At 34.4% G+C, this 12,574-nt stretch overlaps 1 protein-coding gene across 5 annotated transcripts in view; it reads right to left on the bottom strand.

The window, feature by feature from the left end:
- ATP11B (ATPase phospholipid transporting 11B (putative)) overlaps nucleotides 1-12,574 on the bottom strand; it is a 128,429-nt gene that overhangs the window by 55,520 nt on the left and 60,335 nt on the right. For all 5 annotated transcript variants that reach the window (XM_030329704.1, XM_030329705.1, XM_030329703.1 and 2 more), the window contains exons 11-14: nucleotides 7,914-8,064; nucleotides 6,597-6,794; nucleotides 1,526-1,768; nucleotides 771-946 (exon numbers count right to left, since the gene is read on the bottom strand). In XM_030329704.1, coding sequence (XP_030185564.1) covers nucleotides 771-946; nucleotides 1,526-1,768; nucleotides 6,597-6,794; nucleotides 7,914-8,064 — 768 coding nt within the window. The remainder of the gene's footprint in view (nucleotides 1-770; nucleotides 947-1,525; nucleotides 1,769-6,596; nucleotides 6,795-7,913; nucleotides 8,065-12,574) is intronic.

The raw sequence follows: 12,574 nt of genomic DNA, 5'->3' as shown, positions 1-12,574 counted from the left end.
GGGGGACAGAATATCTGAAGTGGGCTCTGTGCTGACAGCAGAGCCCGATGTGGGGGGCTTGAACTCATGAACCATGAGACCATAACCTGAGCCTAAGTCAGATGCTTAACTGACTGAGCCACCCAGGAACCCTAAGAAATGTAAGATTTAGAGACGCTATTTCATGTTTCACAACATGTCATTATAACTTAGCCTGAATAAAAACATTTAAAATACACATTTAAGATGCATTTAAAAATATTTCTTTGAGGGGCACCTGGGTGGCTCAGTTAAGTGTCTAACTCTTGATTTCGGCTCAGGTCATGATCTCATGGTTCTTTGTGAGATGGAGCCCCAGTTGGGCTCTGCACTGACAGCATGGAGCCTGCTTGGGATTCTCTCTCTTCCTCTCTCTGCCCCTTCCCTGCTTGCATGTGCTCTCTTTCTCTCCGAAAAATAAATAAAAAAAATTAATTTGGATATGGCATTATTTTTAAGAACTTGAAGGATCAGAGTAGGTCCAAAACAATACATTCACAAGTATTTCTCACAAATTATATTATTCATATTTCACAGTAACCAGATTTTTAAAAATCTCTTCAAAATATGATTCAATGCAAGCTTGTCAACAAAATTAATGACACATATAAAATTCTCCTTTATGTGTTTATGAATTCTACCTTTATGCATTTATGAATTTTGTCTGACAATTTAAAATAATTTTCTAGTATTTGTAGTTGTTTATTTAAAAGATGTTTTTCTGAAGATTTGAAAATTAGACTAAACTATACCTTGCAGCAGCTTCCACTAGAGCTTTTTCATCTGGTGAAGATGCATAGTACTCCAACTGGGAGGGTGCAAGGTTGGATTGCCAGGGACCATCACCAATGCCATCAGTCTGAACGTTGCTAATCTGTACAGTGTGACAGAGACTGACTGCTTTAAAGAAGAGATCATGTTCTTTAATCTGTAGAAAAATAATATTCACAATAAAAATACCATCCCCAAACAACATTTAGAAAACCATAAACAGAATTCTAAAAAATGTCAATAAATACTGTTAATAATTGGTTATCTTAGATTTACAACAAGAGTGCTATAATCTTGAACTGCCTGAATACTAGCTGGTTGCTTCTGACTCCAAAAAGTAAAATGTTACATTTGCTTATGACCTTTCAACATAGGAGTATCTTTTGGGAGGCACCGCCAAATTGTAAGACCTCTTAAAAAGTGAGGTCTCAAGAAGCATTAAATAAATGTAAGCTCTATTTCTTAGCAAAGTCTCTTTACTTCCTTACTTCAAGGCATAGGGTTCTTCTTAATTTAGTCTCATTTACCCAGAGAACTAAGGCAGACACACATTAATTGACAAGTTAAACTGGGTTATCACCACAAATTCTCCGTGTTGAATCAAAGGATATACATTTCAAATATATATTTTTTGTCCCACTAACACTTAAACTTTTTCTCCTTCAATCAATCGAGCAACTACCAGAGAGAATTATTTCAAACGAAATTCCAATTTATTAATTTAAAAGTTACTTACTAGTTCAGTTTCATTTTCAGGACTGGTCCTAAAAGAAGAACTAGTTGTAAGATGGGATAAGTTGTTAAGATGGGATAAACTATTAAGATAAGATAAGTTTCCGTCTGAAGAGTCTGGTGTTGGTCCTTCAGAGACAAGTCTACCATTGATTTCTTGGTATTTTATGCCATTAATTGAACACTCCCGAAACTGCATCTCATTTTCTGTCAATGTGCCAGTTTTATCTGTAAACACATATTCCACCTAGAGATGAAAGATAAAAGAAAAAAAAAACTTTTGTGTTTATGGTCCTATGTTAAACAAAAAAACCTTGTCGGCCATCTCCTAAAGTCAAGCTTACCTATTAACATTGGCATACTGATGCTGAGATTCCTTTAATCCAAGCACAATAATTAAAGATACCCAGAAACAAAACAGGGTAACATAAAATAATTTCAGTCTATATACACATACACTTTGAAGTTTGTGGCATTTTTACACGCATGTTCATCTATAGAGCTGACTGATAATGTGGTATTAATAGTTCTTTTTCTTCTCCTGGATAAGGTATTTTGAAGTAGTAGGATTAAGAATGATCTTTGAGCAACGGTGGAAGGGATGCTTAATAACCTAGAATATGAAAGGGTATGTGATCCAGAAGAAATGGTACAGAGCTGGGAACAGGAACACAAAGTCATAGCAACACAAGAAGTCAGAGATAGAAAGTTATCTAAAATAGATAGATGGGGGAAATTGAAACCAAGGGTAGGAGATAAACTCAGGGAAAAGGAAAATGTTTAAGTGAAAGTATTTTATTTTTTTAATTTTTAATTTTTATTTATTTAAAAAAAAATTTTTAATGTTTATTTATTTTTGAGAGAGACAGAGAGAGACAGAGCTGGGGAGGAACACAGAGAGAGAGAGACACAGAATCCGAAACAGGCTCCAGGCTCTGAGCTGTCAGCACAGGGCCCGATGCGGGGCTCAAACTCACAAACCGCGAGATCATGACCTGAGCCGAAGCCAGACGCTCAACCGACTGAGCCACCCAGGCGCCCCTAAATGAAAATATTTTAAAAAGGTAAGACAAATAATTGTATTACTCTTGGAGACTAATTTTGGAAAATTAACCCTAAAAGAAGGTAGGTCCAAAAAGAGAAGATTAAAATAGTTAAATCTTGATACAAACTAGGATCACGGTGAGGATTTAATTAATGCAATGATGATTTGAGAAAGTCATCATTTAAAAAGCGAGGTAGACATCATAAGGAAAAACAATAACCACAGACCAATATCCCTTATGAACATAAACACAAACCAAATCTAGAACAATATAAAAAATACACACCATGAACATGTGGGATTCATCCCTGGAATGCAAAACTGGTTCAACATCAATTAATCAATGAAACCCACCATAATAATAAGTTGGCACTTGTTCTTTATTCTATTATTAAAATGATCATCTCAACAGATGCAGAAAAAGTATTTAACAGAATCCAATACCCTTTCATGATAAAAAACATTCAACAAATTAGGGACAGGCTATTTCCTCAACCTGATAAAATACGTCTACAAAACCCCCTAATTAGCATTTGATGAAGAAAGACTGAATGCTTTCCCTTAAACTAAGTTCAGGAATAAAGCAAAAATGTCTGTTCTTGCCACTTTTACTTTATGATACAAAATATATCAGCAAACAGAACTAATACTCCAAAAGTGATTAGAATAGACAGAGATCTGTCAGTCATGGAGGACTTTTTAGAATTAAAAGATTAGATAGAGATGAATAAAATAAATCAATTTTGATTTTTAAAAATTTGTATAAAATCAAGAAGTTTTAACTTTAGTGATAAAGAGGGCACTGTACACCACCCTAAGAGTAGTTTCTTTAACAGTATGGAAATTTAAGGACATAGGAGAGTGTGAAATAAAGTAGATTTCACTGGTATAAAAATAGGTAAAGGAATATAGGCAATAAACATATTATGAAATACTTGCAGGCTTAAAAGTAAAAAGAAAGGCTGAGATGAATTAGAAATTTTACAAAGTTATCACTTAAAGTTTATTAAAAAGAAAACAGATATGGATATGCACAGTGTGAAGTTTCAGAAAAACAACATTCTAACATGAAGGAAAGAGGAAGAGAAGAAAATTGGGATAGAAAAGGTCAAAGGAAAGAAAAAATGGGAAAAAACGTGTTTGGAGAAGTAAAAGCAGGCTCTGTTTTTAGATCCTGACTATGTGATACATAATTAAAGAAATGTGACATAAATTAATATTTAGCATAAGTTACTACAGCCTCCTAAATGTTAAAAATAAATGGATCAACTTCTGGTTAAAAATAGCAGGCTGAGCAAGTACCTTTATCTCTGCTCCTCTTGAAACTTCACTTAAGTAAGAATAGAGGAATAAAAAAAGAACAAAAATAATGGTAGATGAGACAACATGAGAAGGGAGATATAACAAGTTTGGAAGATGGAAAGGAGCTGAATGAGTGGCAAGTGACTTAAGAGAACATAGAATATGAAACCTAAGCAATGGGGGCAATCCTTTCCCAGAAACTCGCAGAAAATGGAGGTATCAGGAACAGTCTGGAACCTGAAATCACCTCATAATTTGCAAACCTGAGATTGCCTTACATCTATCCGAGCAACAGCTGGAAGGTTTATTGTCTAAGGAGGAGCTTGAACCAGAGAGAATCTGAACCCTGTGGAAAGCTGAAAACAGGTGTGAGGCAGCTAAAAACAGGAGTGCGGCAGTACACTAAAAACGGAGATTTCTACTGGATGGCCCTAACAATCACAAGCAGCAGAAATACTAACTGGAGTAATTCTCTCTGGGGAAACTGAGAAAAGACCAACACTGATGTCTGGGGATGTGCCAAAAAATAGCTGGGCTGCTAGGGTTTTCTATGGAAAACTTTTAAGCTTGTAAAGAAAACCAAAGATTAGCATTCATTTGAGGATCACTCCTTAAAAGAAAGGTAGAGTCTAAGACAAATTAGACAGTTTGCTACAACAAGGTCATGAAAACATGAACTTATAACAATATGGCTGATATATAAGGGAACAATTTGAACATAACGTGCACTTTGCATTTGGTTATGCACAATTTCCTTTGTGAGAAACACCAGCAAACTGCCAAGCCCAGAAGGAACACGTGAAATGTGCAAGCCTCAAGCAGGTACCAGTTACCTCAGGTCACCATGGGTGTTATAAGCCACACCCATCCACTTCTGTTTTCAGATAACCTTCCTTTCTATACTTTACAATGACACATAGGTAGCAATACTTCGATGATGGTCACTTCTACAAGAAACCTTCTGGTCTATTTCAAGATAAAATGCCACATATATTACAGTACTTATGCATTTCTTAACAATCTATTTTAAATGTGTCATTGACAAAGTTTTTGTTGTACTCCTAATCCCATTAGTCCTGTGGCTTTTACTGAGTAATTTTAAGTAGCACAATAAGTTTCAGGAATGCATATGCCATATTGTAGTAGAACAGACTACTGAGAAAGGAACTAGGGGCAAAGAGAAAATGCAAGGAGCACAAGACTAAATAGCCATCGTTAATATCTTCAGAGAGCTAAAAGAATAGATTATATTCAAGAAAAGGAATATGATGCAATTAAAAAAGATTATTCAAATATACTAGAATATTAGAAATTAAAAATATTATAACAGAAATAAAAGAAATTAAAAGATAGGTAGAAAGATAGAGTTGACAAATTCTTCCAGAATTATGAAAACAAACAAGTAAAGGAAAACTGAAAGTCAAAGAAAGAGAATTAGAGAATCAAGATAAATGGTCTGATATCTAAATACTAAATTAAAAAAGACATGTTATCAAAGAAATTATGTAAGAAAAATTCTAGAATTGAAGTACATGTATTTCCAGACTGAAAGGGCTCACAGAGCTCACTGTCCAATGAAAGCATTAAAAAAAAAAAAAAAAAAAAAAAAAAAAAAAAAAGACTGACACCAAGGTACCTCATCATGAAATTTCAGAATCATCACATTAAGAGAAGATCCTAAAGACTTCCAGAGATAAAATAACAGATCACACACAAAGAACTCGGAATCAGAATGGCATTACATTTCTTAACAGCAACATTGGAAGCCAGAAAAAAATGGAGAAATGCTTTTAAAATATGGAAGAATGATAATTTCCAACCTGGGATGCATTATACAACTAAATTACTAATCAAGTGTAAAAAAGGAATAAAGAATTTTCACACATCCAAAGTCTCAAAATATTCTCCTCTCATGCATCCTTTTTCAGGAAGTTATTAGAAGATGTGTTCCACCAAAATGAGAGAAAAAGACACATGTGGGGTGACACGGGATCCAGGAGACAGGAGATCCAAAACAGGAGAGAGGCAAAGGAATTTCTAGAGTAATGGTAAAGGGAAGTCCTGGGTGACAGCTAAGAAGCAGGCCCAGAAATAAGTCCAAATTGAAGCAGGAAGACAAAAGTCTTCAAAAAAGCTGCCACCATAAAAAGAAAGAGAAAGGAAATCCTAGATTACTTGATATGTTTGAGTATGTAGAGAGATATTTCAAATATTAATCAGAGACTTGTTTGTGGCATACAGAAATTAAGCAAATGAAAAAACAGAGCAATGAACTCTAGGGAAAATAACATATAAAAAAGAAAGTGTAATTATAGTATCATAGGATACACATAAAGAACTAGGAATTAGTGAGCAATACTAAGAGTCAACATAATGTCAATAACATTTACTGAATCCCTAATTGTGATATAACAATATTAGTGGGCTATAGGGAGGCAAAGTGGGTATGTATCTGAGTATGTGTGTATAAACAGCAGCATAAGAGTATATCTTTATATTCCGTAATAAATAATGTCTAAAATTTAAAAATCAAGAAAGAACACTATATACAGTAGTGCTAAATAATGGGAAAAACGATTTCAGATTTAAAAATGAGAAACAAGAGTTAGGTGTGGAGCAAAGTAGGGCTATTTTTTGGTATAAGCCTCATAGTATTTTTCTTTGTATATGTATTGTTTTGATAAAAATAAAATATTAGCAAAACAAAATAAAACAATCTTTTTTTTACCTGTCCAAGCTCTTCATTCAGATCAGAAGTATTGACTTGAGCTTTCTGGTCTGATTCTTCATGATAGAGATCAAGATCCCAGCCAATAAAAAATGATCCAAGAAATTTTTGCATTTCGACTGTCACATATAATGAAATTGGAATGATGAAATTGTAGAGTACCAAAAAGGCAAGGAAGTCTGAAATGAATCTCAGAATCTAGGCAAAAAAAATGATTGATACAAGAATACATATGAGAATTTCCTCAGTATGACTGGAGAAAAATTATCAGAAAGTTTCATGTCTAAACAGACCATCAACTATATTCTGAAGCAGAAGTTTCATGAATTGAAATTCATTTGTTGAATCATTTTTTTAATACATTTCTTTTGGTTGTTTTATTGCTCATTAGAATCTTGAACAAAACGAAAAAAGAAAAGGTTAAATTCAAACTACTTGTTACTTTTTAGAAGCTACCAAAAGGCCTGATGTGACTCAAATAACCTTTAGCAAAATATTTAATTAATAATCCCTGAAGTATACTTACTCTTCTACTTCTACCTTTCAAAATCAAAGATAACTAAAAATTGACTATAATTTAAAATTTATTTAAAAATTGGTAGACTAGAACTGCTGTAAATTAAAACTCTTACTTACAGATGATATAGTAATAGCCTACTTCAATGGCACAGCAGTTATCACATTTTGACATGCATTCTGTGAAAGGTGAAATACTAATTATGAATGATATGGAAAATATGTTCCTGTGATCTGCTTTGTGGTTTCTTGAGATCCACATCTGTCTTGCAATAGTTGTATTTTAATCTAATGTGAAATCTGGAGACAAAGTTACCAAAATTGCAGATTAAATTGTCTTGGTAGTCCATATTTATTGTTTAAAACATTATATGACAAATTTTGTATCAATACTTCATCTTATCAATGGACTGACAGTAAGACTCCTTGAATTATTCTGACAGAATTGAAAATAAGTCAACTAACTCTTTAATTCACTTACAGCATACAGTAAATAAAATAAAAAAACTGAATTTGTAGTAGTGAAGGGGAATGCCAACACAGATGATTTAAATTTTTGTGATCTCTTATAATTATTCAAGTCATGTCTTAGGAAATACAATTGCTTATGCCTTAAAATGCAAAAAGTATACCAGTATAAACATAATGGCCACTCTGACTTGCAGTGTCTTTCTGTCACCCTTCAATAGTAATGGTTTTAGGAGATCACAGTGGTCACTCCTATCAGAAGTCACTACCAAATCATCAACTGTGCCAAAGAATAGTTTCCTTTATAGCAGAGTCAAGAACACCATAAAATACCTTACTACTATTTCTTTGATGTTCTGTTTTTTGGTTATACCAAGGTTCATCCCATTTTTCTTCAGCTTGCCATGTATATTTCAAGATAGTACTGATGATGGCTTCAGAAATAAGGATTATTAGATAAATTATCAAAAATGTATTCATTGACCTGGAATGAGAAAAAAAAAGCATATGAAACATATCAATTATGTGTTACTATATTCAAATGCCTGAAAATTTTATACTGGTATTAAATAAAATATAAAAGTATATAAGATATCATGTAGCTATTTAAAGGAAACAATCTTTGTATTTTAAGAAATGACCATTCAATAGAATCTGTTTACCAAGGGATAAAATAGCTAATACAGAAGATTATAAGCCTATTTGAATTGGTTATATTACTGTTGAAAATGCTTACAGTAAATGACAGTTTTGGCCAATTACTCTCACCGTAAGTAGCTATTCTAAGATTTTTTACATTTTTAGCATCTAGTATTAAGTATAAATATAACTAACATTTATATAGCATTAAAAGTTTTATAAAACTTTGTCACATCCACTAGCTTGTCAAATCTTCGTAAAACCTCTGGGAGGAGATCACACCCTTTTTAAGGATTAAGACCAAAGCCTAAATAAAAATTATCCTGTAAATTTACAAAAATCACATAAGTCAGGAATTAACTTTAGAATCCCTGTTCTTTTCTCCAGGCAAGATTGACATTACAATATTTCACGAAGCAAGCTTAATATCACATCTTTGATTCTTTAATCAGCACTAATTTCAGTTTCTGTCGGTGTTTCTTTACTAATGTTAACTATCTAGTGCCGTGATGGTTAATCTAAACTTGACTGGGCTAAGAGATGACAGCTGGTAAAACATTACTTTGGGGTGTGTCTGTGAGGGTATTTATCTATCTCTTCCAGAGATTAGTATTTGATACTACTATTTGATACTATAAATACTATATCTTCCAGAGATTAGTATTTGATAAAACAGTCTCAGTACAGAAATATGCCCTTACCAACGTAGGTGGGTATCATAACTGAGGGCCCAAATGAAATAAAAAAGGCAAAGGACGAATTTTTTTCTTTTCTTAAGTTGGGATGTCAGAGCTCCAGGTTCGTATCAGGGGCCATCCTCAGGCCTTTGGATACTGACTGCATCATACCATCGGCTTTCCTGTTTCTCCAGTTTGCAGACTGCAGACTGTGGGATTTTGTGGCCTTCACAACCACATGAGCCAACTCCTATAATAAATCTCTTACATACATCTACGTATATTCCTACTGGTTCTGTTTCTCCGGAGAACACTAATACAAGTGCTATAAATTTCTCTCTCAGCACTGCTTTAGCTTCATCCTTCAAAATTTGATACACTGTATTTTCATTAACTTCTGGATATTAAAAAAAAATGTTCTTTAAAATTTTCTCTGTGACCCATAGAATATTTAAAAGTAAGAGTTCTAGCTGCTCCATGTCCTAGCCAATATTTGGAACCTTTAGATTTTTAATTTTTGTCATTCCTCTAAGTGTATATTGGTATGTACCTCTTTACAGTTTTAATTTGCATCTTTCTCATGACTAATAACATTGTACACTTTTTTGTATGTTTACTAGCCTTTTGTACATTTCTTTGTAAAAATTTCTCTGCTCCAGTCTTATATCCATTTTTTTCATTGCATTGTTTTTATTATAGACTTAGAGGAGATTTAATGTATCATTATATATTCTGGATACAAATCCTTTGTCAGATAAATGTTTTATGATACCATCACCCAGTTTGTGGCTTCCTTGATCATTTCCTTAATTGTGTAGTCTAAGAAGTTTTTAATTTTGCGGAAGTAGAGCTAGCCAATTTTTTCTTTTGTGGTATTGTTTATTTATCCTACAAAATATTTACCTATCCCCAGGTTGTGAAGAAATCTTCCTAAGTTTTCTTCTAAAAGTTTTATAGTTTCGGGTGCCAGGGTGGCTTAGTCACTAAGCATCCGATTTTGGCTCAGATCATGATCTCACAGTTTGCAAGTTCGAGCCCTGCATAGGGCTCTGTTCGGACAGCTTGGAGCCTGGAGCCTGCTTTGGATTCTGTCTCCCTCTCTTTCTGTCCCTCCCCGGCTTGAGCTGTCTCTCTCTCAAAAATAAGCAAACATTAAAAAAAATTAAAAGTTTTATAGTTTTAGCCTTTCCATTTAGGTATATGACCCACCTTCAAAAACTTTCTGGAGTATGAGGTAATACAGGAATTGAGGTTTATTATTTTTTTCCCATATGGATATCCAATTATTGTGGCATCTTTTAATGAAAAGACTATCATTTTCCTCACTGAATTTACTTGATGCTTTGGTTGAAAATCAATTGACCATATATGAATGGGTCTATTTCTCAACTCTAGTTTATTCCAATGAAATGTCTTTTTTTGCTAATACCATATTATATTTACTATAGCTTTGCACCCACTCTCTATTGTATACTTTTTATTTACAACCTGAAATTATTATTATTTAAATATAATTTGTTGTCAAATTGGCTAACATACAGTGTGTACAGTGTGCTCTTGCTTTTGTGGGCAGATTCCCGTGATTCATCACTTACATACAACATCCAGTGCTCATCCCAACTGCCCTCCTCAATGCCCATCACTCATTTTCCCCTCTACCCGCCCCCCCCATCAACCCTCAGTTTGTTCTCTGTATTTAAGAGTCTCTTATGGTTTGCCTCCCTCCCTCTCTGTTTGTAACTATTTTTTTTACCCTTCTCTTCCTTCATGGCCTTCTGTTAATTTTCTCAAGATTCACATATGAATGAAAACATATGATATCTGCCTTTCTCTGACTTATTTCACTTAGCATAAACGTTCCATCCACGTTGCTGCAAATGGCAGGATTTCATTCTTTCTCATTGCCATGTAGTATTCCATTGTATATATACACCACACCTTTATCCATTCATCAGTTGACAGACATTTAGGTTCTTTCCATAATTTAGCTATTCTTGAAAGCACTGCTATAAACATTGGGGTACATGTGCCCCCATGAATCAGCACTCCTGTATCCCTTGGATAAATTCCTAGTAGTGCTATTGCTGGGCTATAGGGTAATTCTATTTTCAATTTTTTGAGGAACCTCCACACTGTTTTCCAGAGCAGCTGCACCAGTTTGCATCCCACCAACAGTGCAAGAGGGCTCCCGTTTCTCCACATCTGCACCAGCATCTGTGGTTTCCTGATTTGTTAATTTTAGCCACTCTGACAGGTATGAGGTGGTATCTCAGTTTGGTTTTGATTTGTCTTTCCCTGATGATGAGTTACGTTGAGCATCTTTTCATGTGTCTGTTGGGCATCTGGATGTCTTCTTTGGAATACTGTCTATTCATGTCTTCTGCCCATTTCTTCACTGGATTATTTGTTTTCTGGGTGTTGAGTTTGATAAGTTCTTTATAGATTTTGGATGCTAACCCTTTATCTGTCATTTGCAAATATCTTTTCCCATTCCGTCAGTTGCCTTTTAGTTTTATTGACTGTTTCCTTTGTAGTGCAGAAGCTTTTTATCTTGATGAGGTCCCAATAATTCATTTTTGCTTTTAATTCCATTGCTTTTAGAGACGTGTTGACCAAGAAATTGCTGTGGCTGAGGTCAAAGAGGTTGTTTCCTGTTTTCTCCTCTAGGGCTTTGATGGTTTCCTGTCTCACATTCAGGTCTTTCATCCATTTTGGGTTTATTTTTGTTTATGGTGTAACAAAGGTATCTAGTTTCATTCTTCTGCATGTTGCTGCCCAGTCCTCCCAGCACCATTTGCTAAAGAGACTGTTTTTCCATTGGATACTCTTTCTAGCTTTGTCAAAGATTAGTTGGCCATGCATTTGTGGGTCCAATTCTGGGTTATGTATTCTATTTCATTGGTCTGTGTGTCTGTTTTGGGGCCAATACCATACTGTCTTGATGATTACAGCTTTGTAATAGAGGCTAAAGTCTGGGACTGTGATGCCTCCTGCTTTAGTTTCCTTTTTCAACATTACTTTCGTTATTCCGGGTCTTTTGTGGTTCCATACAAATTTTAGGATTGTTTTTTCTAGCTTTGAGAAGAATGCTAGTGCAATTTTGCTTGGGATTGCATTGAATATGTAGATTGCTTTGGGTAGTAATGACATTTTAACAATATTATTCTTCCAATCCATGAGCATGGAATGTTTTTCCATTTCTTTGTGTCTTCTTCAATTTCCTTCGTAAGTTTTCTGTAGTTTTCAGCATACAGGTCTTTTACATCTTTGGTTAGGTTTATTCCTAGGTATTTTATGGTTCTTGGTGCAACTGTAATTGGGATCGACGTCTTTTTTTTCCTCTGTTTCTTCATTATTGGTGTATAGAAGTGCAACCAACTTCTGTACATTGATTTTGTATCCTGTGACTTTGCTGGATTAATGTTTCGGTTCTAGCAGCTTTTTGGTAGAGTCTTTCAGGTTTTTCATGTAGAGTATCATGTCATCTGCAAAAAGTGAAAGTCTGACTTCTTCTTTGCCAATTTTGATGCCTTTTATTTCATTTTGCTGTCTGACTGCTGATGCTAGGTCTTCCAACACTATGTTAAACAACAGTCATGAGAGTGGACATTCCTGTCATGTTCCTGATCTCAGGGGGAAAGCTCTCAGTTTTTCCCCATTGAGGATATTAGCCGTGGG

This window comes from Lynx canadensis, chromosome C2 (assembly GCF_007474595.2).
Source record: "Lynx canadensis isolate LIC74 chromosome C2, mLynCan4.pri.v2, whole genome shotgun sequence".
NCBI lineage: Eukaryota > Metazoa > Chordata > Mammalia > Carnivora > Felidae > Lynx > Lynx canadensis.
The sequence above is the reverse complement of the archived record's forward strand: the minus strand, read 5'-3'. Positions and strand labels throughout refer to the sequence as shown.